General features: G+C 39.1%; 1 protein-coding gene across 1 annotated transcript in view; it reads left to right on the forward strand.

The window, feature by feature from the left end:
• UBE4B (ubiquitination factor E4B) overlaps window positions 1-18,198 on the forward strand; it is a 133,979-nt gene that overhangs the window by 80,131 nt on the left and 35,650 nt on the right. Inside the window, exons 8-16 of the mRNA XM_058552858.1 lie at window positions 667-767; window positions 3,223-3,337; window positions 7,069-7,152; window positions 9,699-9,755; window positions 10,318-10,434; window positions 10,533-10,631; window positions 11,002-11,115; window positions 12,581-12,779; window positions 17,285-17,423. Of these exons, the coding sequence (XP_058408841.1) occupies window positions 667-767; window positions 3,223-3,337; window positions 7,069-7,152; window positions 9,699-9,755; window positions 10,318-10,434; window positions 10,533-10,631; window positions 11,002-11,115; window positions 12,581-12,779; window positions 17,285-17,423 (1,025 nt within the window). The remainder of the gene's footprint in view (window positions 1-666; window positions 768-3,222; window positions 3,338-7,068; window positions 7,153-9,698; window positions 9,756-10,317; window positions 10,435-10,532; window positions 10,632-11,001; window positions 11,116-12,580; window positions 12,780-17,284; window positions 17,424-18,198) is intronic.

The raw sequence follows: 18,198 nt of genomic DNA on the forward strand, positions 1-18,198 counted from the left end.
CTGATAGTCTGTTGTAATCATTATAGTAATAACTAGCGTTCACGGAGTGCCTGTAGACTGCCAGACACTGTGCTAGGTCTGCATTAGCTCAAGTCTCGCAGCTGTCCAGTTAGTCCAGTGTAATCCAGCATAAGATAGGTGTTTTTTCCATTGTATGAATAAGCAGATGCACCTCAGAGAGATTAAGTAATTGTCCAGAATCACATAAATAGTAAGTTGCAAAGCTGGGTTTAAACTCAGTAAACTACACTTTTTCTTGACTATTTATTGCCGACTGACTTCATTGTTTTCTCATTTTATTCTTATTTCACTTTCTAGTTCTAGTTTTCCATTAGAAACTAATCTGGTTGTCCACCTGTTGGTTTCACATTTGTGAAGGGCCTCTTTGGGTTTGTTGCGCTTAACCTTAGCAAAAGCAAAGAATGGGCACATTTCCGAGATCCTGAGTGGTCACCTCAAGCTTACACTTCTTTCTTCTGTAACGTAGATTTCAGCAGAGGCAGTGTACTTGGATGGTACAGTGACTCTAGTTTCTTCATTATGAATAAAGGAAGAGAAAAGCATGCCATTTTCTGGAAATGGATCTCTTCTGACTCTTGTCAGTTTTCAACAGTATGGGGTCAGTTTGTTTGTCTTTGTAGTCCTAACCTCCAGCTTTCTTTTCAGATGTGCAGCCAGCCAGCAGTCAGCCAGCTTCTGAGCAACATCCGCTCACAGTGCATATCCCACACTGCATTAGTACTACAAGGTTCTCTCACACAACCAAGGTATGAAAAACCATTTGTGCTTGATGTTAGCAGGGAGAGGATCCTATCCATCAGTGGACATCAGGCTGCCCAGCCATGTTGGACCACTTTGGATAACGCACTTCCTCACCTGTGAAATGAAAGTGGTTGACTAGATGACCTCTGAGGTTGCCTTCCTTCTCTAAAGTACTATGAAAATAAAACACTTTCTATGCACCTTATTGAGATTGATGATTGTTGAAAAATGTCAGCATCAAGGCAGGAAATTAGTAATTTAGTTTAAAAGCCACTGCTTGAAATCAGTGGAGGTTTTTGATAAAATGTGCAGATCATCACTTTCCATGTATCACACAATCAATTTCTGCTATTAAGTAATAAAGTGTGGTGGAATAGGTAATTTGGGACCCAAAGTACTACATTATTAATTATTTCTGAGAGTCCCATAAAGGTTTCAAGTTTAATAAAAGACCATTTGTATATTTCATTTCTTTTATGAAAAATATCTAAAGGAAAAGTGATGCAAAAATATCTAAAGGAAAAATGACAAAGTTACAACATTTATTCATTCTGGATGTTCTTCCATTATTTTCTGTACCATAGCCATATATTTTTAAAACTTATCAAAAGGAAGGAAAATGATATACATGTACTAAAACTTAAAAAATGTTCTATGGTTAAAATTAATAAGATTTTTAAAAAGTCTTTAGCCAGTGCTAATCTTTTTTTTAATTGAATGAGGCATAAACAAGTAAAAGAGACATGTAATGCTTCATTTTTTTTTTTATTGATGTTTTAATAATTTTTAACATTGTGAAATTTTGGGTTGTACATTTTTGTTTGTCCATCACCATATATATGACTCCCTTCACCCCTTGTGCCCACCCCCCACCCCCCACCCCCATTGCCCCTGGTAACCACAATACAGTTTTCTCTGTCCATGTGTTTGTTTATATTCCACATATGAGTGAGATCATACGGTGTTTGTCTTTCTCCTTCTGGCTTACTTCACTTAACATAATACCCTCCAGGCCCATCCATGTTGTTGCAAATGGGACGATTTTGTCTTTTTTTATGGCTGAGTAGTATTCCATTGTATATATATACCACATTTTCTTGATCCAATTGTCAGTCGAGGGACACTTAGGTTGCTTCCACTTCTTGGCTATGGTGAATAATGCTGCAATGAACATAGGGGTGCATAAGCCTCTTCGGATTGTTGATTTCATGTTCGTTGGATAGATTCCCAGTAGTGGGATGGCTGGATCATAGGGCATCTCTATTTTTAATTCTTTGAGGAATCTCCATACCGTTTTCCATAGAGGCTGCACCAGTTTGCATTCCCACCAGCTGTGTATGAGGGTTCCTGTTTCTCCACATCCTCTCCAACATTTGTTGTTTTTTTGTCTTGGTGATTAGAGCCATTCTAACGGGCGTGAAGTGATATCTTAGTGTTGTTTTGATTTGCATTTCCCTGATGATTAGTGATGTTGAACATCTTTTCATGTGCCTATTGGCCATCTGTATATCTTCTTTGGAGAAGTGTCTGTTCATTTCCTCTGCCCATTTTTTGATCTGGTTGTTTGTTTTTTTGTTGTTCAGTTGTGTGAGTTCTTTATATATTATGGAGATCAACCCCTTGTCAGATGTATGTTTTGCAGATATTCTCTCCCACCTGGTGGGTTGTCTGTTCATCTTGATTCTGGTTTCGTTTGTCTTATAGAAGCTCTTTAATCTGATAAAGTCCCACTTGTTTACTTTTTCTTTAGTTTCCCTAGTCCAGGTAGGCATGTCATCCAAAAAGATTCCTTTATGACCAACGTCAAATAGTGTGTTGCCTATATTTTCTTCTATGAGTTTTATAGTTTCACGTCTCACCTTTAAGTCTTTGATCCATTTGGAGTTAATTTTTGTGAATGGCGATAGCAGATGATCCACTTTCATTCTTTTGCATGTGGCTGTCCAGTTTTCCCAACACCATTTACTGAAGAGACTTTCCTTTCTCCATTGTATGTTCTTAACACCTTTGTCGAAAATTAGCTGTCCGTATATGTGGGGTTTTATCTCTGGGCTTTCAGTTCTGTTCCATTGATCTGTGTGTCTGTTTTTGTACCAGTACCATACTATTGTTTTGTAGTATGTTTTGAAGTCAGGGATTGTGATGCCTCCTGCTTTGTTCTTTTTTCTTAGGATTGCTTTAATGCTTCATTTTTTTTAAATGCTTTATTCTTAAAGGTCTTTATGTAGAAAAAGATGGATTCTTTGAAACTTTCTATAGTCTTTCATTAAAAAAGCCAAAAAGTGATTATTAACAATAAGAAAGGTGATCTTTTGCCTAAAACTATTGTGTAGAATATTTGGGAGATTTAAAGTATAACTTTTGACTGGACAGTTGCTGCTGACGTGACATTCCGTATGTTCTGTTGTTACGCAGTAATGAATTGATTCATCGCAGTCCTTGACTTTCATGAGTTCACAGGTCCATGCAGCAGCCGTCCTTCCTGGTGCCGTATATGCTGTGTAGGAATCTCCCATACGGCTTCATTCAAGAACTGGTGAGAACCACGCACCAGGATGAAGAAGTGTTCAAGCAGGTAACGTTTTGTGAGTTGGTTCCCAAAACTTTTAGCCTAAGAGTTTCTATACCAAGGCTGATTTCTGAATTCACTATATATGGAAAACTTCTGTTCCTGAATTTGAACATGCGTGTATTATTTGCTCAGAGAGACCTGAGATTCCTTTCTTGAGGAAATCAGATTGACAGCTGCATTGTTCACATCATGTGTCCATTTTACCTGATCAGTCAAGCATTGAGTATTTTAAACAGAGTCTGTGCTCCGTGCTTTGGGAGCTAAGAAGAAATATAAGGCCCTGTCCCTGATTTCAAGAAGCTTTTAACACAAGAATACCAAGAGATAGCGTAAGGCAGGATGTGCATTTGCCAGCTGAGTAGTGTTGAAAATTAGTTCTCTGAGTTTAAGAAAGGAGATTAATAAACTAACGACCAAACTAGCTCAGTTGCAGTCTGCATGCTGCATAGAATCTTTGTCTTCTCCCCACTAAACTGGGAATGATGTCTCAAATCTTATGAATACTTCATCCATTCCGCATTCATACATTTTTGATATCTCACTGTGTAAAGTCAAGTGAAAATGCAGATAGGTAATACTTAATAATAGTAAAGCTGTTTACTTAGTCTTGAAGGTTTCTTCCAAGGTGAAACTTTGGCTTTACATTTTGATTGCTATTTTATGGCCTGTGTTGTAAAGTAAGGATTTTGCCACAGCAGCTTTCACACAAGCTGTTTCTCTTGATGAATGGATTTTGATAACATTTTCTTACAATTTCTTGTGTAATCATTTCTTTTTTTATGACTAGAAAGAATAACAAAGGCAATAGCTATAATTGATATGATTCCTTTTAATCTGTTTTTATACTCAGTGTTATTCGTCACTATTAATTTCAAGGCCTTTGAATTCTCAGGATTGTTTTCAAAATATTAGTAAAAGAATAATTCAGGAATAAAAATCCCAGTTAGTGTTGTGTACTCTGTATCTGGAATTCATTAACTGCTTATCTTAGATGATGGTCTTGTTGACTTCTAGGAATATTTAAGGTGGCATAGTGAGCTTTTCTTCTCTTGAAAGATAAGTGAGGTCTGATGAAAATAAATAACTGTCTTGAAAGGTTTAAGTGATATATGTGTAATGTGCATTAATTAGAATACTTCTCCTATTCAAAAAGTCATCACTTGAGGAACCCAGAGTAGCTTTAACTGTATAGAATCAGCGCCGTGAACAGCTGAAAGGGATATGTTATGCCTATTTTATTCATAAAGAAACTTACACAGAGGTTTTGAAATGACCTCTTTGTTTTTTTAAATTGTGATGAAATTCACATAACATAAAATTAACCATTTTAAAATGTACAATTCAGTGGCGTTTAGTACATTCACAGTGTTGTACAACCAGTGCAGACCTGTTTATTTTTAATCACAGAATTCTGATGCTTTTTCTACCAGTCAGTCTTGAACGCTGCTTGTCTTTTCTTGTTTATTACCATGTGTTCTTTCTGGAGAGAAGTGATGAGTAAAGTGGAGTTGCTGAACTGGAAAACAGCATTTTACCTTTTTGTCTTAAGAGTGTGGCCAATTTGAATTATTAAATCTTTTGTCTGAAATTTCAGTCTTTTGATGTTTGAGGTATTCACAGATAAATAAATGGAAATAAATAGCATCTAGACTTTAGGATTAGAGATGAATAGTTGTAGCATTTTTTATCAGTGCTGGGAGGTATTTATTTGAAAATAAGAGAATTATTTAAAATATGTAAGTCACACAAATAGTATAGTGTTTGGCTATTTGAAAAATATGCCTAGTAATATTTTGTCTGTTTATTATAAATTAAACCCTACTTGCAAAAGAAAATAACTCTACTAGTTAAAGATGTTTTATTTTATAACATTCCTGAAAAAAATGCTTAGAGATTTTTCTAGATGACCAATTCTGAAATTTATGTTTGGTGATTCTAGAACTTCTGTTTGTTTTTTTCTTGATTGCAATTTGGGCTTTTCTCACCCCACGCCTAAGCATTACCTCTCCATTTTTAGCTAGCTTATGAAAGCATGTTTGACTGTTTGAGTTGCAAGACTCAAACCTGACTGTTTGAGTTGCAAGAACTAGAGTGATCTCTTCCAGAGCTGTGTTGATATCTGAAGACACTCCAAGGCACTTTGTAATCCAGGGCACTTTTTTTTTTTTTTTTGGTGAGGAAGATCAGCCCTGAGCTAACATCTGATGCCAATCCTCCTGTTTTTGCTGAGGAAGACTGGCCCTTGGCTAACATCTGTGCCCATCTTCCTCTGCTTTATGTGGGACGCCACCACAGCATGGCCTGACAAGCTGTGTGTCAGTGCACACCCGGAATCTGAACCTGCGAATCCTGGGCGAGGAAGTGGAGCGCGTGCGCTTAACCGCTACGCCGCGGGGCTGGCCCCGCAGGGCGCCTTTTTGTGTACTGTGCTCCCTAAATGACAAAGGTGGTCAATACAGTGGGATGAAATTAGTAGGAAAGGGAATTTTTGAGGTTTTCCAGTGGCTTTATAGAGCACTTCCTTTTTCAACTTGTTGACATTCAGATTTGTCAGCTGTTGTTTACAACATTTTCTACTTAATGTCGTTAGTCTTGAATCCCAACCAGCTCCCTAAATGTGTTGATCAGTGAATGCATTGTGAAACTGAAGATGAGCTGTGCTGAGCAAATTTTGCATAGTGTTCATGTGCCCTGGTATTCATGGTAAACTTGTAAAAGTAAATTTGTATGCCCTTAAGCTGTGATATCAGGTTATTGTGTTCATTACACCATTTATGGAGGTAAGGTATTCTAATAAAGTTTTCTTTTTCAATTTCAACATTAACAAGCTATCTCTTTGCTCTACATAATTAATGTCGTAATAATAATATCCATTATTGGTCTTTTTTTCTTGTTCTCTTCAAAATAAACAGGGAAAAATGGGAAGAATTAGATGCAGGTGGGAGGGTGGCAACAAAGAATTTTTTAAAATATTGATAGTGGGGCCGGCCCCGTGGCTTAGCAGTTAAGTGCGCACGCTCCACTACTGGCGGCCTGGGTTCGGATCCCGGGCGCACACTGATGCGCCGCTTGTCCGGCCATGCTGAGGTGGCGTCCCACATACAACAACTAGAAGGATGTGCAACTATGACATACAACTATCTACTGGGGCTTTGGTGAGAAAAGGGGAAAAAAAGGAGGAGGATTGGCGATAGATGTTAGCTCAGAGCCAGTCTTCCTCAGCAAAAAGAGGAGGATTGGCATGGATGTTAGCTCAGGGCTGATCTTCCTCGCAAAAAAATATATATATATTGATAGAGTTGAGAAAATATTAGAACATTTAGTTAAGTTTCTTTACAGATTATAGGTACTTGGTAATCAGAAACATACTCAGTGCTGAGATGTGCAGAATTTAGTTGGTTCGAGTAAGGGCCGCTGGAGAGTCCTAAGCTGGCTCCAAAGTTGTGAGTTTCTGTTGAATCACTGGGGGTCCTGCCAGAGTTTTAGTGTTCCCCAAATCCTGTTACCTCTGGAGGATTCAGCTGCATTACGTTATGGGTTAGCCTTATCAAAAGACAAAGCAACACTCTGTGGCTAGATTCTAGACTCCTTTATATGCAAAACAGCTTTTCCTTGGAAGGAGTGAAAATGTCTGGAGGTTCAGATTCAGTGCTTTATTTGACATGCCTCACGTTCTAAAATTTTCCTCAACTTACACTTCTGATTTTGTTGTTTGTTTTGTTTTTTCCTTATAGATCTTTATCCCCATTTTACAAGGCCTGGCTCTTGCTGCCAAAGAGTGCTCCCTCGATAGTGACTACTTTAAATACCCCCTCATGGTAAAATTTTGTTCTTTTTCTCTAACTCATCCAATAGATGTTTTTCTTCCAGATTATTTTAACATACACTTTTCTTTCAGGTCCATGATCAACCTTGTTTTCAAATTTAAAACATGAGATCACTGTGTTGGCCATGCAGTGTTTGGTGTGCAGTGAGATGCATCAGTGAAGACAGTTAGCAGCCCGGTACACGTTCCACTCATTCGAGCTCTAGACAGGAGTCAGTGACGCAGTCATTAAAATGTACTTCGCCTTACTGTATAACTTATGAAAATGATAATTATTGGTGGTATCCTTCTGATTCTCCTAGCAATGAGTATACCATATTTGGGATGAAATTTTGTTATTTAAAAAAAACTATTACAAATGCAAATAAAAAGGCAGAGTTACACTAAGAAAAGTAATACAATTTTATCTTAATGTAGTGACTTTCTACAGAAAATCTCACAGTAATTCTCTTGTTCATCTTCCCAGTTTCCTGAGGCTATACATACACTTCACTTCAAGCTTTACTTGGAAAACACAGATCTGCTTATGTCCTTAAGGCACTTAGAGCAGGCTTAAACTGTGGACAGAACTTTCAACTAGCTTCTCATCGAGGGCCTTGAGTGTTGTGAAAACGTTGGAACCAGAAAGAAAATTAGAGGCTCTTTTCTTCTCTGTATTTGTTTCTTTGAAATTTCAGGAGAAAAATACTTTGAAGTATTACTGAATACTTTTCATTCTAGAAATACAAAGGAAAAATATCAAAACATGAAATTAGCTCTATATAAATACAACCTTGTATAAATTGAGGCCTTGATTAAATTGATATTTTCTACTATAGGTGTTCCTTTTACTCATTCTGCTGTCTTAATTCCATCTTGCCATTAATTCATTACTTACTGAGGACCTGTTCTGTGCCAGACGCTGGGGACAGGGCATAGGAGCTAATTAGACAAGATACCTCGATGCAAGGTGCTCCTCATCTACTGCAAAAATCAAGACCATGAAGACACAGCCAGATAATGACACTGAGATCAGTGCCAACACAGAGATGTACACAAAGGGTGCCTTCATCTATTTTAAAAAATCAAAACTGAGCTAATAAAAGGCTAAGACAGTGCTGGGAAATTAGAAGGTGAAAGGTGAATTCTTTTAAAAATAAGTTTGAGTGGATTTCTGTCAGGGCTCTTCCCATTGCACTTGATACTCAGGTTCCTAATAACCTTCTGTTGATCCTTATGCGTTGTTCTGTCTGTGGCAGGTAAAAGGAAGTGGAATAATCTGGCTGTTTGAGTTCAGTAGTGAAATATTTTAGTGCACGTTAATCATTATTGTATTGTGTAAATATTCCTTCATGGAATTGTTGGTTTTTCTGTTGTGGTTTGAATTAGCTTAATGTTCCACTAAGGAGCTTTTAGTGTTAGATATCAACAAAATGTTCTTCTTGGTCAAAGGACAAAAGCCTCCATTATGATAGACAACAGTTTTATTTTGTGCCATTATTGGTGCTTGTAGAACAATAAGAGTGCAGTGTGAGAAAAGACAATAATGAGAGGCAGGAAGAAGAGCTAAAATCAGAAACAATTGTGGTTATTCTCTAGGTCAGTGGATCTCAACTTTGCCATACCTTGCAGTCACCTGGGGATCTTTACAAAATACCGATGCCTGGCCTCCAGCCATTCTGATTTAAATTCGTCGGGGGTGTGGTGAGGGTGTGGCCTGACGTTGGGCTGTTCACAGGCTTCCCAGGTGATCCTAATGTGCGGCAAAGCCTAGGAGCCCCTGCGCTAGACAGTGAGAATTGTCCTTCTCAGTGGTTCTCTGAGCCTCAGTGGCTCCTCAAAGATGTGTCAGCGCCTAAATGCATTGACCCGAAAGCTTCCGTCAGCTGCTTTAGCAACTTTTATAGCTATGTCCAAGTCACAGAGAAAATTAAATTCGCTGTTAAAACAATATTTGATTGGATTACCACGGCCGTGTTAAACTGTGTTTGTGTCCTTAAAAACCATTCTTCCTGATTCTCAACGTAAGAACTATTAGAGCTCCAAAGGAAAATGTTGGAGTTCTCAAAAATATCAGCGATCTTGAAACCAAGTGATAGTTTTTAAAATGTTCTGAATGTGATAGCTTATTAAATTGTAATTATTTATAGTCCTGTTTAGCACTGGTAAGACGACCCATCTGAAGTTTATGAAGCATATCTTTTCGACATGGAAAGATGTCAAGTGAAAAAATAATTTTTTGTAAAAATATACACATTTTTCTCTGTGTATATGCACAAAAATATGTCTGGGAATATGTCACTAAACTATCAGTAGAAGTTATCTCTTAGGGTAAAGTTTATGAGTGATTTTTAGTGTCATTTTATATTTCTGTATTATCTGAAGATTTTATAATGTACACATGTGAGTTTATTCCTCAGATAATCAGTGAAGCTGTTAGTGTTTTGGAGGGAATGTATTTGTATTTTTAGCAACATTAAAGCTGTTCCTTGATGCTATACACGGCAGTCAGTTTAAGATGAAATACATTTACTTGACTCTTTCTGATCTTATTTCTAGGCTTTAGGTGAGCTCTGCGAAACCAAGTTTGGGAAGACACACCCAGTGTGCAATTTGGTAAGTGCCTCCCTGATGGGCTTGCACATTTTCAATGAACTTATAACTAGAAGATATTCCTTAAGTAACATTTTCTGAAAAACGTCTCTTGGAGGACATTTAGAGGTGGGTAACATGTAGGTGGCTCTCAACTGTTAAAATTATTGTCCTATATGTTATTTCGTGGGATGAAATTATTTACTTTCTTTTGTGTTTTTTTTTGGATAAGTGTTGTTCAACTAGAATAACAAGTCCTACGGGAAAAATTTACTTGAGTCCTTTGGTAGTATAAGAATAGTTTATTTCAACTCTATCAAAGAGTATCTTGAAACATAAAAATTAAAAGAATATCTTATAAATATGTAGAGGAGTTAGAGGGTTTTCCTCCATCTGAGATCAGAAAATACCAATAAGGATTCTCACATATTTGTGAGCCTTGTGTTTTTGGAAGTTAAGTGTCAGCCCTTGTGCTGGCGGCTAAGAACCAGCTGAGCAGGTTGGTGGTCGAGAACTCTCTTCGTCGCATTTTTACCTCTGTCACTGATGTAGCAGCTTGATTTGCCTCTTCCATTTTTTTGCGTAGGTTGCGTCTTTGCCACTGTGGTTGCCTAAATCCTTAAGCCCTGGCTCTGGGCGGGAGCTGCAGAGACTCTCTTATCTGGGGGCTTTCTTCAGCTTCTCAGTCTTTGCAGAAGATGATGTAAGTACAGTGGCCATTTGCACTTGGCTGCTGTTATGTTCAGATTCCTTCCCAGATGCACATTATATGTTGATGGAATTTTTCCCTTTTCTTTCCAGGCTAAAGTGGTTGAAAAATATTTCTCAGGGCCTGCCATTACCCTGGAGAACACTCGCGTGGTTAGCCAATCACTGCAGCATTACTTGGAGCTGGGAAGGGTAGGTGTTCGGAAAATGAATCCAGAGGGTGAATATATCTTCAGTTCTGAAACTTAAAAGCAGCAAAATTATAGGCTAATTATAGCATAATTAAGGTGATTTGGTCCTATCCTGGAAAGGAAATAGCAGAGGCTATTTTATTAAAACTATAGCTGCTTGCCTCCTCCACCTCATGCTCTGCTTTCATGCTAATTGTCTTGCCACAGTTGAAGATGTTCTTCTGCTCCTGTGGTAGTCAGGTCCTCCTAAAATGAGTGGATGTGGCAGAGGAGAGACAGTGGGAAGGAGGCTAGCTTTTCTTGAAGTCAGAAAGGAATAATTTTTTAAATGAAGTTTTAATTTTTTTCTTTCTTTTTAAAATAAATTTCAGCAAGAGCTTTTCAAGATTCTGCATAGTATTTTGTTAAATGGTGAAACCCGTGAGGCTGCTCTTGGTTACATGGCAGCTTTCGTCAATGCCAATATGAAGAAAGCACAGATGCAGGTAGGATTCCTAAAGACGACTTTTATTTATTCCTTAAGTTTGTTCATGTCACTCATGTTTATTCAGTACCTACCAGGCATTGTTCTAGGAAATGGAAATACAGTGTTGAACAAGATAGACAAGCTTCCTACTTTTTGGAGCTTAAGTTCTGTAGGGTGAATGAGTAGACATATAAAGATATTATTTCAGACAGTCAGAGAATCTATGAAGCAGATAAAGCAAGGTAGAGGACTTGAGAGTAACCGTGGAGGTACCAGAAGGAAGGTAAGGGAGTGATTTTTAATTAAGTGGCAGGGAAGGCCCTTTTTAGGAGGTGACATTTGATCAGAGACCTGACTCATAAGAAAGAGCCAACCATTGCAAGGCTGAGAAAAGAGCTTTCTAGATACATGTAAGGCACTAAGGTGGGAATGAACTAGCTTTGGAACAAGCCCCACATGCAGGCCTTTGTGGCTGGAGGATAGTGAACAGGAAGAGAACGGCAGGTCATAGGCTAGCGGGGTTAGCAGAGGCTCCATCAGGTTGGGTGGATGTGGTACGAACTGTAACGGGAAGACACTGGAGGGTTTTTCAGCAAGGAAACCACTAAATCTGTGGAGAATGGACTAAAGTGGGAGGAGAGGCAGGAGCCGACAGAAGGAAACCGGTTACAAGATTACGCGGGCACCATTCCTAATGAGGGAGGCTGGTGCCTTGGACTACTTTACCAGAATAGAACACTGAAAAGGACATCCTTCCTGTATTATTAATGAATGAGGTGACATTTCTACTCAGAAGAAGAAAAGCAGAGAGAAGAGCGTGGGCCTGGTATTAGACTGCCTGGGTTTCCAATTGTGCTTCCACCGTTTACTAACAGTGGGACCTTAGACAGTTACTTCTCTGTGCCTCCGTTTCCTCGTTGCTAAGTGGGGATAATAATAGTACCTAACTTGTGGATTTACTACGTATAAAGCTGTTAGAATAGTGCCTAGTACATAGTGAACACTCAACCAATGTTAACTATCTTTATTACGGTTGTTATATTATTAACGCAGGACTCTGTAGTGCTGTTGGCTAGGGAAACTGTTAGTCAGGGGGTCACAGTAAAATTAACTGTTCTGATGCTCTTGAGGGGAAATAAAGAAGAGACAGGAAGCAACGTTTACTGTGTTTCTGTTTACTAATTTTGAGGATCTTAGGCAAATCACTTAAATTCTCTGAGCCTTAGTTTCCTCCTCTGTAAAATGTGACTAACAAGATCACTGACTTCTAAGGGCTGTTGTGAAGATTGAGTGAGAGGGTGTATAAAATGCTTTACATATGATTAACACTCAACACATAGCACCTGCTAGTAAAGTGACAATGGTGACAGTATATATGTCCTCTGATTGACTTTAGGATGAAAGTGCGGTCTCCTTTCTTGTAAAGTTGTGCCTAAATTTCTATTCAAATCATTATTTTAAATATTTCCTTTCGTACTCTGCAGACAGATGATAGACTGGTGTCTACAGATGGATGTATGCTGAATTTTCTTTGGGTGCTGCAGCAGCTAAGTACAAAGATCAAGTTAGAGACAGTCGACCCCACGTATATTTTCCACCCAAGGTGTCGGATCACTCTGCCCAACGATGAGACGAGAGTGAACGCAACAATGGAGGATGTGAACGACTGGCTGACTGAACTCTGTGAGTGATATGTTCATTGTTAGTCATTAAAACACTGCCCTTCTATTTTTTAAATTAAATTAAAAATTTTTTTAATTAAAAAAATAGAAGGGGTATACATCCTGTCTCAGAAGGATATAGTTGGACTCAGAGCATCATCCCACAGTTGGATTTGACACCAACTGCAGCATCCTGTCTGTCACCTCCCTGCCGCCACCGCCTTGCTCCTGTCCTCCGTCATCAGTGCCAGTTTTCACTGACTTCTCTACCCCTAAAGCTGCGACATCAGACTCGGGCTTCTTTACCTTCCTAAGGTTCACCCTGTGAGGGGTGTGTGTGGGAGGTGGGGATATGTCTAAGGACTTGATTGCTTGTCTTGCTCAGGAAGTCAGCATTACTGATATTTACAAGTCATAACTTTTTTTGTGTATGTGAGGACGATCAGCCCTGAGCTAACATCTGCCAATCCTCCTCCTTTTCTTTTTTTTTTTTTTTTTTTTTTGCTGAGGAAGACTGGCCCTGGGCTAACATCCGTGCCCATCTTCCTCCACTTTATATGGGACACCACCACAGCATGGCTTGACAAGCGGTGCGTCGGTGTGCACCCGGGATCCGAACCTGCGAACCCCGGGCCACCGCAGCAGAGTGCGCGCACTTAACCGCTTGCGCCACCGGGCCGGCCCACAAGTCATAACATTTATTTTATGGCCAGATTTTACTGGCCAGTACAAAGCTATTTCTGAGTCTTGGTACATTTTAACCAAAGTGTACGCAACATCATAACCAAGAGATTTTAGTGTGCCTTCCATTTTGACCTTCCCTTGCATTCCATAGGAAATTTCTTATTCATAGGCTTATGGGATTATCAGGAAAAGAACTTTAATAAATATCATAATAGCAGCTATACTGTCTTCTAGTTAAATATGAGAAGACTAGGTTTTAAAGGGTGCCAAGCTCACCTAGCCTTTTTTTCAGGTCCTCTGAGCCAAATCCAGGGCTCTTTCTGCTCTACCACACTGCGTGGTCACAATTCGTTCTTCTGGATGTTTAATTAGTTTGGTTGCCGTTTCTATTTTTTCTTTTTTCTTTTTTTTTTGAGGAAGATCAGCCTTGAGCTAACATGCATGCTAATCCTCCTCTTTTTGCTGAGGAAGACCAGCTCTGAGCTAACATCTATTGCCAATCCTCCTCCTTTTTTTCCCCAAATCCCCAGTAGATAGTTGTATGTCATAGTTGCACATCCTTCTAGTTGCTATACATGGGACGCGGCCTCAGCATGGCCAGAGAAGCGGTGCATCGGTTCGCGCCCGGGATCCAAACCCGGGCCGCCAGTAGCGGAGCGCATGCACTTAACCGCTAAGACACAGGGCCAGCCCAGTTGCAGTTTCTTATGTTTGTCAGTAGTGAACGAAGCAGTCTAATTCTTTATGAAATTTCTGTTTTCACTCAGGAGACCTGATTTCAGATAAGCCAGGCAGACTCCAGAGTTAGTATCTGGGCTCTTGGGGTCAGGACCGGGGTTGGGGGAGTTACAGAGTTGTAGAGAAGATCAAGGGGAGTTCTCTAGATAGCAAGCTGCCCAGAGAAAGGCTGGAGCTGAGGAAGCCCCTTTCTGAGGAAGGCCCCTTCTGGAGGGAGGGCCTGTGGGAAGGAGGAGGAAGAAGAGAGCCTTCGCTGCTCCAGCTCAGCTACTTTCCTGGCTAAATGTGGTCGTGACCCAGAGAGGTCCAGAGACGCAGAGGAAGGGAATGCAGAGGAGTAAAGATAGAAGAGACAGAAGAGAAGGAAAGATGGCTCACAAAGGGAAGTTATGGAAGCTTGTGACAGACAAAATGTATCTGAGAGAGATGATCAGGAAAACAGAAAAGTAGAAATGCAAGAGAAATGGACACCATATTTTATGTTGCAAAAACTCAAAAATAATGATACTGGGTTTGAAAGTGATTCCTAAGTAGAGGGAAAAAATGACTTTCTGTTTTTCCATTTTTGTGTTTAGGTACAATCCCAAAGAATCTGTCAATACTGGGCGTGCTGTTCATTCACCTAAGTGGGCCACATCCAGCTTATGTGGTTGGGTGGTTCACAGGTGCCCCAGTTAAGAAGTTAGAGTTTATAGAGTCTAGAAAGAGAAATTTTTATTTTGTTTGGTTGCCAATGATTCCTCACAAATTATTATTATCTCTCTAGAAAATGAATTTATCAGGTAGAGATATGCAATAAAAATTAATACAGTAAAAAAGTTCTTATTTGGATTAGCCAAAATCAAATAGACACATAGAATAAATGAATTTAAAATATATATATTTATAATAAAAATAATAGCAGTGACTTAGTTGTTATATAGGTTTTATATACGCCAATTAAAATTCTAATGAACTATTTCATAGATCTTGATGAATGGATGGTATAAATTTTTTTTTTTTTTTTTTTTTTTTGGTGAGGAAGATGAGCCCTGAGCTAGCATCCACTGCCAATCCTCCTCTTTTTGCTGAGGAAGATTTTTCCTGGGCTAAGGCTAACATCCGTGCCCATCTTCCTCTACTTTATATGGGATGCCGCCACAGCATGGCTTGACAAGCGGTGCGTCAGTGCGTGCCCGGGATCCAAACCTGCGAACCCTGGGCCGCCGAAGCGGAGCATGCACACTTAACCACTATGCCACCGGGCTGGCCCCTGGTATAAAAATATTTTGAAGGTGTTAGGATTGTTGATCTTTTTCTCCATATTATAAAACATGTTATTTAATGATAGACATTAAAACACTACGTCATTTTTTTTTTTTTTTTTGTGAGGAGATCAGCCCTGAGCTAACATCCGCCAATCCTCCTCTTTTTTTGCTGAGGAAGACGGCCCTGGGCTAACATCGGTGCCTATCTTCCTCCACTTTATATGGGATGCCGCCACAGCATGGCTTACCAAGCAGTGCGTCGGTGCGCGCCCGGGATCCGAACCAGCGAACCCCGGGCCGCCGCAGCGGAGCGCGCGCACTTAACCGCTTGCGCCACCGGGCCGGCCCCAACACTACGTCATTTTTAAATATTATAAAGTTATTCATGGAATAGGATAGAGATTGCATGCTCACCTGGCAGTGGCAGCATCATGATCAGATATACACATTCCAGAAAAATACTTAAACTGTCATAAGGACTAAATATTTGATGAACAGTAAAGTCAGTATTTGATTAATGTTGTTTGAATGAGTAGCTTTTGGTATGATCTTGGAATAACAACCTCATAGACTAATAAATTCCAGAAGGATCAAACGGTTAAACATGAAAAAAAAAATCTCATAAAGAAAACATGAAAAAAAAAGAACAGAAGATTTGACCCAGCTGTGAAGGAGAGAGAAATTTATAATGATTTAAGAAATAAAGACAATATGTATATATCTTAATATATAAACACACCTTGTATAGAGCGAGACAAAATGAATACGTAAAATGAAAGAATGGAGGGAAATATTTGTCACATAATTTTATATAACTATAAATTATCCAAAAACAAAATGATAAGATAGAATGAATGTTTGTGAAGAAATAGATGGCATTTAATCAATTTATTTAGTCTACCTAAAGTGAATTCTGGGAATTCATCACAGAAATTGTAATACTAATTCTCAATAATTTCACTTTCTGGAGTATGCTTCCAAAGCTAGGGAGGTGAGGGAGTCATATTTTTTTATATATATATATATAATTTTTTTTTTTTTGCTGAGGAAGTTTTGCCCTCTGCTAACATCTGTGCCAGTCTTCCTCTATTTTGTATGTGGGACGCTGCCACAGCATGGCAGACAATGAGTGGTGTACGTCCACGCCCAGGAACCAAACCCAGGTCACTGAAGTGGAGTGCACCAGTCCTAACCACTAGGCCACAGGGCTGACTCCAGGAGTAATTTTTTATACATAGATCCTCCTAGAGAGAAATTAGAAACAATGAATATGCCCAAAAGTAGAGAAATGGCTATGGAATTTGTAGCTTATTAACACAGTCTAATACCATTTTGAGATTTAAAATGATGTTTGTGGAGCCAGCCCTGGTGGCCTAGTGGTTAAATTCAGTGTGTTCTGTTTTGGCAGCCTGGGTTCAGTTCCTGGGCGCGGACCTACACGACTCATCTCTGAGTGGCCCTGCTGTGGTGGCAGCTCACATACAAAAAGAGAAAGATCGACAGCGGGTGTTAGCTCAGGGCAAATCTTCCTCAGCAAAATAAATAAATAAATGAATAAATAAAATGATATTTGTAACCTGTGTTGAATGATGGAAATGGTTATATAAAATACATTAGGAAGATACATCACAAAAGATTGTTGGTGTTCATCTATGTAAACACTTAATCAGATGGGGCAGAATACTTGGTCGTTAAATGGAACTTACAGGAATTCTGTTTTTCTTATAACATTACTTAAGTCTATAATTTTTAAAAAGTGTCTTTAAACTTCTTGAAAATTCAAATGTAATTTTGTCTTCTGAATTGTGATTTAGTCATGTAATAGATTTTATTTAGAGGATTATGTTATTTTTCCTAGATGGAGATCAGCCTCCTTTTTCTGAGCCGAAGTTCCCTACAGAATGCTTCTTTCTTACCCTGCACGCCCACCACCTGTCTATTCTGCCGAGTTGCCGTCGCTATATCCGAAGACTCCGGGCCATCCGGGAGCTCAATAGGTATGTGCATGATGCCACATCTTGAGATTGCTTGAGTCACCACTTGTTTTTGTGAGCAAGCAGTTCCATTGTGACCAGTAGATTTGAATGTGGTGGGTATGTATGTTATGGTGCACCATCTGCCTCCACTACCACATCTGTGTTCCTCAGTTGACCAGAGTGCTTAACATAGTAAAGTGACCCAAACTTTGGTTTCTTAGAGTTCTTAACCCTTGGTATGTAGTTACTATAGACTTCCATTAACTTCTACTGGGCATGGTATTATCAGGAGGCATTTTAAAGGATCCCTTGGGTTCCAGACATACCCCTCCTTCCCTGGACTGTGAAACAGTAATTCTGGTTTCCCTTGATAAAAGATCATTTACTCCCCCCAACAAGTAATTCATTTTTTTGCATGTTGTCCTGTGGTATGAAGAGTCCAAAATGGCTGGATAGTAGCCTCAATTTCCAATTTATTAGCACCATTGTTGTTTTTCTTAATCTAAGCATTTCTCGCCATGTACCTCTAAACAAACAAAAGTCACAGGAACAGGAAGCAAACATTTTTTTGAACAGGTCATCTGGGATAATAACAGAGTGGCCACTTTCACCTTTTGGTCCAGGACTGGTGTAGTCTGGCCATGACAGAAGGTGTGTCATATCTATATCTATATCCACCTTGCTAAAATATTAATTCTAATAGTTATTCTGTAGATTCCTTAAGATTTTCTTTCTACACATAATCATGTTGTCTGTAAATGATGACAGTTTCTTTCTTTCTTATGCATTTTTTTTT

This window comes from Diceros bicornis, chromosome 13, assembly GCF_020826845.1.
Source record: "Diceros bicornis minor isolate mBicDic1 chromosome 13, mDicBic1.mat.cur, whole genome shotgun sequence".
NCBI classification, from domain to species: domain Eukaryota; kingdom Metazoa; phylum Chordata; class Mammalia; order Perissodactyla; family Rhinocerotidae; genus Diceros; species Diceros bicornis.